The 12,006-nt window shown below is 34.7% G+C and overlaps 1 protein-coding gene across 1 annotated transcript; it reads right to left on the reverse strand.

The window, feature by feature from the left end:
* Positions 1 to 963: 963 nt before the first annotated feature.
* On the reverse strand, positions 964 to 5,220 carry LOC141720283 (cell differentiation protein rcd1-like). Its single transcript, XM_074522629.1, has 7 exons — positions 5,008 to 5,220; positions 3,239 to 3,328; positions 2,954 to 2,996; positions 2,377 to 2,486; positions 1,962 to 2,066; positions 1,452 to 1,544; positions 964 to 1,083 (listed from the first exon to the last, which is right to left on the reverse strand). The coding sequence occupies exons 1-7, from the start codon at positions 5,218 to 5,220 to the stop codon at positions 964 to 966; spliced, it is 774 nt and encodes a 257-aa protein (XP_074378730.1).
* Between the last annotated feature and the right edge of the window lie 6,786 nt (positions 5,221 to 12,006).

Genomic DNA, 12,006 nt, shown 5'->3' on the forward strand with positions numbered 1-12,006 from the left:
TTTAGCATTATAACAGTTTAATATGCAATTTTTTTGGTTGTTATATATGCCATTTTAACTTCAATTTTCAATGTTTTCAGTCTAGTACCAAGCACACAGATAGTTTCTTCGAGCATATAGACAATTGTACGGGTATGTATGATCAGAGTTAAAATTTTATGCAGAGCCTGCTGCATAATAAACAATCAACAGCTCAATGTCTTTCTTTTTAGCTTCCAGTTGTAGAAACTTGAAGTTCATATCAACAAATTGCACAATTTAAACTAGAGATTTTTCTTCCCATCTACTCGTTAGCCGCCAATTTTGTTTTTATAAGGTTGATGATGCGCACACAGCAATATGTGAATGAAGATTCTAGTGTATTTGCGCAAACTGGAAAAATAGAAGACACAGATAGGTAGGAAAAGATGCACAGGTCTTGATGTCTCAAATGTAACTGCTATTTTACATGCTTGAGACCGAAAGTTTGAAGCAAATAAACGAATTTTTGTTTCTTGACATCTCAAGTCCTCAATAGATGGTTTTAGTTTAGAAAATCTCAACATATTGTTTATAAATCATAAAGAAATTTATTAATGGTAATAATATTTTATGTACTATATCTAATCTTTTTAATCTTTGAACATAACAATATTTTTTCATGATCTCAATCATCAGAGTTCAGAGAGAGCGTTGATCAATAGTGACACTCAATGAGTTCATGCCTGTAATTCAAGAAGATGAGTAAAGAAAATAAAAAAATGCGTAAAAGGAGAAAACTATACACCAAAATATCATCAGCTAACCACATGAATCTCGATAGGGCATTTTATGATTGTTTATCATGTATTATTTTGCAACTTGGAGATATAATTGTTCTACAAAAAATATTGTTAACATCAAAGCTAAAATTAAAAGGTTTCTGAGATCTATGAGAGAATTCTTAATTTCCCTTGTATAACGAAAGGAAAGAGCTAGCAAATATCAGCTAGCGATCAAGATGTGAGGAACTGCAACATCACCAACCGCTTCTGCATTTGGCCCGCATCCCATCGATAGCTTTTGAAACAAATCTTGTAAATTTTTTAAGGTTATAGGGCGTGCCTGCATAATATGTGTAGAAAATTAGATATTAGATAAGAACATTTAAGATACATTAGTGTGTGTACTTGTGACTCTGTCCTCGCGACAAAAACTCATGTAAAAAATTATGTAATATTCAAAACGAGGAGTCGTGTATCTAGAAGTATTGATGTCGGTCAGAGACATTTTTTACACAAGTTCTAAATCAATAATACAATAACTATAGGAACGATATAAGAATAGAAACACACAACAGCTTGGAAGATATGCTTACAAAGGTTGCTGGCTAACCTTGGATCATCGGACAGTATGACATAACATTGAATAATATTCTTCAAAACTGTAGTAGACGGTTCATCCTGCATCTTTTCAATTACGTCATTAAAAACCTTCATGATTGCACACAACCGGTTTGCAGGCTCACAGCAATACTGTAGTCCCTGCTCTTGCATCATTATTCTTGACATTATCCAAGATGCAGTCTGTATAGCCATATACAAGTGTTCAGAGTGAGTTTAAAGAGCCAATTAACTATGGGTGTCGATCTATTTATATTTTGATGGTGTACCGGAATTGTTTCAGAATTATTTGCTCAGGTTCTTACTAGGACGATCAAGTCTATGCCATGCAATATAAACCTTATGATTTATATATGGCTGGGTAAGAATGTTCATCAACACCAAAATATTAGATGTTCATCAAGTCGACTTGATATGTATTAATACGAAACATGGAGTATTAACTAAAAATCCCTTTTTCAATAAACACCTAGCAGAAACACTAGAAAGGGAGATTAATTTGAAATTTTTAGTAACCAGATTACATACTCTGTACTGTCTTACATTACATGTAAGTTGGAAGCGAAAGAATGTTGAGTTCAAATTTTAATGGACACTTACTGATTGTGAAAGTTCGTTTCCATATTCTATGGATTTTAGACACAAAGGGAAGAGTCCTGATTCAAGCAAACAGTGAACAGCAACCTTTGTCGAAGGGTCGCCTACCTGCATAGTAGAGAAGATTCGGATGATATTTGGAGTAGAACCTTATAGGCATATCAGATCATATTAAAGCAAATTGATATGCAATCTGGTAAGAAATAATGGACATTTTCTTCAACTATTGTTCTGATTAAGCTAATTTATCTCAACATTGCATTCAATTCAGAGCTGAAACTTGAAAGGGCGGGTAGCAACTAGCAATGAGAAAATACTTCCATGCAAGGTTACTGGTGCTTAGCTGTTTTAATAATTCAAATGGCTAAAAGTATAAAAAATTGAAGGTATCATGTATTGATTTAGATTGGAATTGTACCTCCTTCAGAAGACCACCAATGACCCCCAAGCTCGTTAGCCTTAGGTACTGGAATGGCTTGCTCGTTTCTTCAGTCTCCAAGAAAGGGTACAAGTAACAATGTATCTGAACTGCAAGGACAGAAGTAAGTTAATACAAGTCTGTCTACGATTAACCTTATCTAGCTCCTTAATTATCCTATTAAAATCAGTTAATAACAATATTTGAATAAGTTATGCAAAATCCTCATCCCAGAATATATGTAACAAACTTGTAACTTCAACTGAATCCTTGATTTCACCTCAGTGTCCTGTTTCTTTGGTGTTCACATAAACAAATCATACCAGCTTGAAATAAAAAGTGAATGCATTTATATATCAAAACACGTCAAGTTCGACAATATCTTGTGTGGTCTTTAAGTAGCAATATCAGACATCAAGAAATCAGCAAAAGTTATAGAATGAAATTAGCTTATATCATTTGGTGAGAAGAAGCTATAACTGTGGATACATCCAACTATGTTGAAGAAGACTAATGTAAATACTGAATACATTAGCAGAAACAAGTCACATAGCTTTCAGAAAGTTCAGAAAAATACCATTAAGGAACTGCATCTTCGTTTGAGGGTGAGTGGCCAAGCACTGCATTCAATAGAAAATACACTTTGATATTAGAGTTGCATACATAATTTTTAAGTACATAGAGTACCAGCTATGGCTCCTGCATAAGTAAAAATAAATTTGATGTATATAGATAATAAATTTGATAAGTAAAAATAAATTTGATAAGAAAAAAGTTTGAAAATCAGGAAATCGAACATATAAAGCAAATACATTACAAAGTTATTACCACTAGAAAAGGAAATTAAAGGAGCGGAAATGACCTCAAACAAAACAAGTACATCACAAACTTTACTTGAATCTTTCATAGTAAGTTTCTCAGGTGTTAATGACTTGTATATAGATAATACTTCCTGCAATAAAGAAGATAATTCCATTAATCACCAACTGTAAAACACAACATTCTCATTTGAATAGATAGAATAGCCAATACAAACCACAAGGCTGAGCTTGTCAAACAAAGTAGTAAATCATTTAAATGATTCCAATGACCATCATGTGCGGATTTCATAAATTGTATCAAGTTCTGATTCAGATGTGATGCAACTTGATCTTAAGGGTAGAACTTCTCTAAGACGTGTGACATAAAAGTTGCAGAACTTCCTTACAATGCCTATTTTCCAGATTTTTGGGTTTCAAAATTTCAAATTTCCAAAATATTTGAGATCTCCGCAAATCTTCTCATTAGTTCAATGAAAGATTTCTTCGGCAACTGACAAGCAAAGATACGGGTGCAGAAATGCTGGGGTGCGTGGACAAAAATCTAATAAATAAATATAATAATATGGGAATTCGGGTGCGGGGGACACGACATATAGAAATATAGATTTTCTCTGGATTTCATGTTACATATATTCAATCTTGTTATAAAAACCACAAACTATAAACAAATTTAATCAAATGCATAATTTATTGATCTAAAACACAAAATACAGGTAAAATATTTTAATTTATGCAAAAATCAACACTAGCATAATACGTTTGTATTTACTAACAAAAAGTGATACTTAATTTTAGGAAAGTAGGCGGTTAACAGAAATTTTGATTACAAATTGTGGGGAAAGAATCAAAATTAGGATTCAGGATGAATCCCCTATCCGATGAGGGGACGTGCATGTCATAGTATCGGACACAAGGATCAAGGGATTCACAAACAAGTATAATCATTTCAAAAGACAAGAAAGAATAAGAATCATTAATCACGAAATATTGCTTAAATACTATATAACTGGGGGACTCCGGACTTGAGAAGATCAAATATCACAATGTAACCTAGATACTGCCATTTTGGTTTAGTAGTCCACTTCAGTATTAAGATCTAAGGAAGAAACTCAAATCAAAACAGGGAACTTTTATTGTTAATGTTAACCAAAATTAGAAGTTAATAAAAAGAATTCACGACATGATATAAACTTAAGCAAGCTATTAAAACAAATACATTTAGTTTGATCAATGCAAAGCATTGAGTAAGAAAACCGTACTGATTGACCGCCAAATGTGGAGGGCCAAATCTTGAATTCTTCCCTGTTTCTGTATTGATAAATCACATGTTAGAAATGAAATATACTATATCACCCAATAGACATTAGAACATAGAGTGTAAATAATTTGACTCTGCAGGCTGGACTGCACTTTAAACTTCTAACAAGCAAACTTAAATGATACTATACAGTCATTTAGGCGAGTCAAGATCATCATTTCTCTGCACATACTTATTGTTCTAAATAAAATGTAAAACTACAAAATATCGAAAGAATCCACGTAAAAGTGACATTTGGTGCATACAAAGATATATATTTGCACATTCCGATTGAAGAGATACTTTCATAAATCAGACTGATTACAAATAAATATCGATCTATGTTTGTGTATGAACCACATAAAGAATGAAATCAAACGAATGAGTATATCTGGTTTACATAATCCCTGGTCGATTACAGATCAATTTATTTCCACCTAACAACATACACAAACAAACAAAAATGTACATAAAACAAACAAAAATCTTCATAAATGAAGAAAAATGATGGACCTTAATCTGAGTAAGAGATGAAATGGCCTTTTCGCGATGCTCAGGTTCTCGAAGCAACACAACCAAGTCCTCTACACTAGCAGAAGGCCAATCAATAGCTTTGCTAGCACCATCACAGGGACCGTTGTTGTTAGCAGGTGCACCACCATTCGACATAACACTGTTGTCACCTTGTATCGGATCAGGATAAAGAGAGTCAGGGAGATTCAACATTGTTTCAGACAAAAACCCTAGATATGAACTGAACAAGATGGCTGCTGCTGTTATGTTGTGTAGGAAAAGAACACTGAACTAAAGATGCGGCAATATATTGGAGGCTGTAGGAATGGATATTTTTTAGGTATTTATAAGATTTTTCATTTTGCTAGAGTCACTGCTGTGTACCTAGGATTGGGTGTTGGACGTATCCTTTTTGCAGTTATTTGGAAACTGACCAATTGTTTTATTACACGTGGTCACAGGAAAAACAATTTCTAGGGGACGTTAGGGGTTCATGGTTTTGGGCCTAAACCCACACTTTACATACCTCATCCTTACCTTTTACCTGTAAATTTGTGATTAAATATTTGTAAGATTTTTCATGTTTTGCATCAAATAATTTGGGATAGTTTGGGAAAAGAAAATTGTTATGCTATATAAATAAGGTTGCACAAAAATTTTAAAATCTAGGAGCAATCTTATACATGTATAAATTTATACCAATAGTTGTTTGTACCATCACGGTAATTAATAAACAATAATTGGAAAATATGATTTTTTAAATAACTTATATTAGTTAAATCGTACATGATGGTAATAATATAATTTCAACAGACATATATTTCAAGATACGTAATGATATTTCATCGTATTCGTGACTTAAATAAACTACAGTATTTTGCAGTTAATTAAACGTTAAAATCAAATTTATTCCAACCAACTTGTAACAATCAATTAATAACTTTAGAAACGGCTATAAAGTTTATACATGGTATAAATATTTAAAAAATGAAGTTTTTTTAAAATTTGAAACCTAAATGATATGTTGTTTTAAAAATTTGCAGATTTTAATGAGAATTTCTAATTCAAGATCTCCAAGTAATACTAATATATGGAAAAAATTTGAAAATTGTAGTAATTATTATTTATTCAAACAAAGTAATTAATAAATTATAATGTTCTTAATCACCTATGGAAGTAAAGTCGTTAATGATAATATTTACGTTAATTTTTCAAAATACATAAAAGTGCGATTTCAATGACATTTTGATTGTATTTCATGACATAAATGGAATCTATTATTTTGCCTTAAAATTTATGTAAAAGATAAATTTATTCCAGTTAATTTCAGCTATCAATAGTTACAATAATTTTGGAAATAACTGTAAAAAATTTAGGTTTAACGGATATAAATTCTGAACTATACTAACATGTTTAATAAATTCGCAGATTCGAACCAGAGTTTTCAATCAAAATTTGATGAATCCAACACATTATGTGAGGATTCTATTCAAATATTTCAAAAATCAATTAGTGTAGTACTTTGTATAGGATTAATGGTGGATTGATGGGTCTAATCGAGAATTTTAGAATATTACTTTTTGTCATTAATTTATAATTTTTTAACCTTCGTACTCAGACCCGATGTAAATAATTGGGTAGGACGGGGGTACTCGTCAATGTTATTTCTCAATTTTTTTTTGCTTTTGAAATGCACTTTTTTTTAATTTGTTTCCTAATATAGATCTAGTGATAGATGGTAAAACCCAGACTAGAAAACCCATGTGGTCACAAGGCCTAAAATTAACGAGAACTCAACAGCCCAGTCTCACGAAAATTTTAACCGCTACCAATTCATTTTAAAATCATGGATTATAATATTTTAAAGCAAGCTGTTAAAGTCAAATATATTGATATAAATGGATCGACATATTTAATTTGGATTTCAATTTTAAAAATCTTTGACTTGCGATTTCAATAATAAGTTCTTTTTATTTTAGTAATTGGCAGTTCGTAATATACTTTTATTTTTATTTTTGCGATCTCAGTCTACATTATTTTCTCTGTCCACTTGCACCCCATAAAATTAATTTCTCTTCTATTTGCACCCCCTTAATGACTTTCCATCCAAGATAACCGTTAACTTTAACGAAAGTAGGGACATTTCAGTAAATTACTAACGAAAATAGAAGAAAATAAAGTAAATGAAAAAGTCTCTTGGTGTTGGAATTTGTAGTGGCTTGAAGAGCTGTCTGAGTTTGTTGAATGATGTGAAAGAGAGTTGATTTGAAATGGTGCTCATCACAATCTTTGCTAAACATCCAAGATGGAGTGTTTGTACTTGAGCTATGGCCTGCTTCTCCCCCTGTGTGCATGAAATCTTCTTCATCATCTTCATCCCCAAACTCCTCCGAACCACCAGCTGGATAGTCAAATTCATCACCAGCTTTGAAGGGCATGGTAGTGATTGCATCATTGGCCCTTTACATAGAAGCAGTTGTGTGATCGAAGTTGAGAATTCTCTCAGAAGCCACATTGTCCTGTTCAGCTAGAACTTGATAAGCTGGAACATGGTGAGTAAATGCCTCAGCTTTAAAAGAAACAGAGTCTAAGACAGCTTGATAATTTTGCTGAAATAGCTATTTCTTTTCAGCCTAATTGACATCCCTTAACTCACTAACAATGGGATCTTCCCATTCTTCTGTACCTGCTTTTCTATCATAATCTCTCTTTTCTTACATCAAGGGCTCCCCTTGGCTTCCCACCCTCACACCCTCACCTTCACCTACTAAGGTGGGACTCTACTCACTCACTTTTGCCAACTAGAAGAAATACCTTGTATATTTTCACTCTTTTCCTCTCCTTTTGCCTGAGAGCAACTCAGCCTCTCACTATATTCACTCCCTTTCCTCAATCCTAAGAGTGATTGTACAACTACTAAATCATCTGCACTTGTGACAACAGTTGAGATTTCAATTTGTGCAGTGATTGTCAACGGATGAGAAACATCCGTCGAAGTAGTAGTTGAAAGTGTCAATGGATAATTGCTGTTAAGCACATCCGTCGAGATACAATCACTGGTCAACGAATGAACAATATTCGTCGAGATAGTAGAAATGACAGAGTTTGGAGTGGAAACTACTGTAGAATCTGTGGTGATTGGTGAGATTTTGCATAGTATTCTCAGTAGAATCAGAAAGAAATGGCAACAAATCATCTAACAAATCTTTGACTTGTTTGTTATTCAATAATAAGTTCTTTTTATTTTAGTAATTGGCAGTTCATAATCCACTTTTATTTTTATTTTTGCGATTTCAGTCTACATTATTTTCTCTGTCCACTTGCACCCCATAAAATTAATTTCTCTTCTATTTGCACCCCGTTAATGACTTTCCATCCAAGATAACCGTTAACTTTAACGGAAGTAGGGACATTTCAGTAAATTACTAACGAAAATAGAAGAAAATAAAGTAAATGTAGAAGTCTCTTGGTGTTGGAATTTGTAGTGGCTTGAAGAGCTGTCTGAGTTTGTTGAATGATGTGAAAGAGAGTTGATTTGAAATGGTGCTCATCACAGTCTTTGCTAAACATCCAAGATGGAGTGTTTGTACTTGAGCTATGGCCTGCTTCTCCCCCTGTGTGCATGAAATCTTATTCATCATCATCTTCATCCCCAAACTCCTCCGAACCACCAGCTGAGCTGGATAGTCAAATTCATCACCAGCTGTGAAGGGCATGGTAGTGATTGCATCATTGGCCCTTTGCATAGAAGCAGTTGTGTGCACGAAGTTGAGAATTCTCTCAGAAGCCACATTGTCCTGTTCAGCTAGAACTTGATAAGCTGGAACATGGTGAGTAAATGCCTCAGCTTTAAAAGAAACAGAGTCTAAGACATCTTGATAATCTTGCTGAAATAGCTATTTCTTTTCAGCCTAATTGACATCCCTTAACTCACTAACAATGGGATCTTCCCATTCTTCTGTACCTGCTTTTCTATCATAATCTCTCTTTTCTTACATCAAGGGCTCCCCTTGGCTTCCCACCCTCACACCCTCACCTTCACCTACTAAGGTGGGACTCTACTCACTCACTTTTGCCAACTAGAAGAAATACCTTGTATATTTTCACTCTTTTCCTCTCCTTTTGCCTGAGAGCAACTCAGCCTCTCACTATATTCACTCCCTTTCCTCAATCCTAAGAGTGATTGTACAACTACTAAATCATCTGCACTTGTGACAACAGTTGAGATTTCAATTTGTGCAGTGATTGTCAACGGATGAGAAACATCCGTCGAAGTAGTAGTTGAAAGTGTCAATGGATAATTGCTGTTAAGCACATCCGTCGAGATACAATCACTGGTCAACGAATGAACAATATTCGTCGAGATAGTAGAAATGACAGAGTATGGAGTGGAAACTACTGTAGAATCTGTGGTGATTGGTGAGATTTTGCATAGTATTCTCAGTAGAATCAGAAAGAAATGGCAACAAATCATCTAACAAATCTTTGACTTGTTTGTTATTCAATAATAAGTTCTTTTTAATTAAGTAATTGGCAGTTCGTAATCCACTTTTATTTTTATTTTTGCGATTTCAGTCTACATTATTTTCTCTGTCCACTTGCACCCCATAAAATTAATTTCTCTTCTATTTGCACCCCGTTAATGACTTTCCATCCAAGATAACCGTTAACTTTAACGGAAATAGGGACATTTCAGTAAATTACTAACGAAAATAGAAGAAAATAAAGTAAATGTAGAAGTCTCTTGGTGTTGGAATTTGTAGTGGCTTGAAGAGCTGTCTGAGTTTGTTGAATGATGTGAAAAAGAGTTGATTTGAAATGGTGCTCATCACAGTCTTTGCTAAACATCCAAGATGGAGTGTTTGTACTTGAGCTATGGCCTGCTTCTCCCCCTGTGTGCATGAAATCTTATTCATCATCATCTTCATCCCCAAACTCCTCCGAACCACCAGCTGAGCTGGATAGTCAAATTCATCACCAGCTGTGAAGGGCATGGTAGTGATTGCATCATTGGCCCTTTGCATAGAAGCAGTTGTGTGCACGAAGTTGAGAATTCTCTCAGAAGCCACATTGTCCTGTTCAGCTAGAACTTGATAAGCTGGAACATGGTGAGTAAATGCCTCAGCTTTAAAAGAAACAGAGTCTAAGACATCTTGATAATCTTGCTGAAATAGCTATTTCTTTTCAGCCTCATTGACATCCCTTAAATCACTAACAATGGGATCTTCCCATTCTTCTGTACCTGCTTTTCTATCATAATCTCTCTTTTCTTACATCAAGGGATCCCCTTGGCTTCCCACCCTCACACCCTCACCTTCACCTACTAAGGTGGGACTCCACTCACTCACTTTTGCCAACTAGAAGAAATACCTTGCATATTTTCACTCTTTTCCTCTCCTTTTGCCTGAGAGCAACTCAGCCTCTCACTATATTCACTCCCTTTCCTCAATCCTAAGAGTGATTGTACAACTACTAAATCATCTGCACTTGTGACAACAGTTGAGATTTCAATTTGTGCAGTGATTGTCAACGGATGAGAAACATCCGTCGAAGTAGTAGTTGAAAGTGTCAATGGATAATTGCTGTTAAGCACATCCGTCGAGATACAATCACTGGTCAACGAATGAACAATATTCGTCGAGATAGTAGAAATGACAGAGTTTGGAGTGGAAACTACTGTAGAATCTGTGGTGATTGGTGAGATTTTGCATAGTATTCTCAGTAGAATCAGAAAGAAATGGCAAAAAATCATCTAACAAATCTTTGACTTGTTTGTTATTCAATAATAAGTTCTTTTTATTTTAGTAATTGGCAGTTCGTAATCCACTTTTATTTTTATTTTTGCGATTTCAGTCTACATTATTTTCTCTGTCAACTTGCACCCCATAAAATTAATTTCTCTTCTATTTGCACCCCGTTAATGACTTTCCATCCAAGATAACCGTTAACTTTAACGAAAGTAGGGACATTTCAGTAAATTACTAACGAAAATAGAAGAAAATAAAGTAAATGTAGAAGTCTCTTGGTGTTGGAATTTGTAGTGGCTTGAAGAGCTGTCTGAGTTTGTTGAATGATGTGAAAGAGAGTTGATTTGAAATGGTGCTCATCACAGTCTTTGCTAAACATCCAAGATGGAGTGTTTGTACTTGAGCTATGGCCTGCTTCTCCCCCTGTGTGCATGAAATCTTATTCATCATCATCTTCATCCCCAAACTCCTCCGAACCACCAGCTGAGCTGGATAGTCAAATTCATCACCAACTGTGAAGGGCATGGTAGTGATTGCATCATTGGCCCTTTGCATAGAAGCAGTTGTGTGCACGAAGTTGAGAATTCTCTCAGAAGCCACATTGTCCTGTTCAGCTAGAACTTGATAAGCTGGAACATGGTGAGTAAATGCCTCAGCTTTAAAAGAAACAGAGTCTAAGACATCTTGATAATCTTGCTGAAATAGCTATTTCTTTTCAGCCTCATTGACATCCCTTAAATCACTAACAATGGGATCTTCCCATTCTTCTGTACCTGCTTTTCTATCATAATCTCTCTTTTCTTACATCAAGGGCTCCCCTTGGCTTCCCACCCTCACACCCTCACCTTCACCTACTAAGGTGGGACTCCACTCACTCACTTTTGCCAACTAGAAGAAATACCTTGCATATTTTCACTCTTTTCCTCTCCTTTTGCCTGAGAGCAATTCAGCCTCTCACTATGTTCACTCCCTTTCCTCAATCCTAAGAGTGATTGTACAACTACTAAATCATCTGCACTTGTGACAACAGTTGAGATTTCAATTTGTGCAGTGATTGTCAACGGATGAGAAACATCCCTCGAAGTAGTAGTTGAATGTGTCAATGGATAATTGCTGTTAAGCACATCCGTCGATATACAATCACTGGTCAACGGATGAACAATATTCATCGAGATAGTGGAAATGACAGAGTTTGGAGTAGAAACTACTGTAGAATCTGTGGTGATTGGTGAGATTTTGCATAGTATTCTTA

Source organism: Apium graveolens, chromosome 4 (assembly GCF_009905375.1).
Source record: "Apium graveolens cultivar Ventura chromosome 4, ASM990537v1, whole genome shotgun sequence".
NCBI classification, from domain to species: domain Eukaryota; kingdom Viridiplantae; phylum Streptophyta; class Magnoliopsida; order Apiales; family Apiaceae; genus Apium; species Apium graveolens.

Coding starts and splice junctions, on each gene's coding strand:
- LOC141720283 (XM_074522629.1), bottom strand. CDS start 5,220: ATGTTGAATCTCCCTGACTCTCTTTATCCTGATCCGATACAAGGTGAC. Junction 3,329..5,007: donor CATCTCTTACTCAGATTAAG/GTCCATCATTTT, acceptor TCTTTATTGCAG/GAAGTATTATCTATATACAA. Junction 2,067..2,376: donor TTGGTGGTCTTCTGAAGGAG/GTACAATTCCAA, acceptor TCTACTATGCAG/GTAGGCGACCCTTCGACAAA.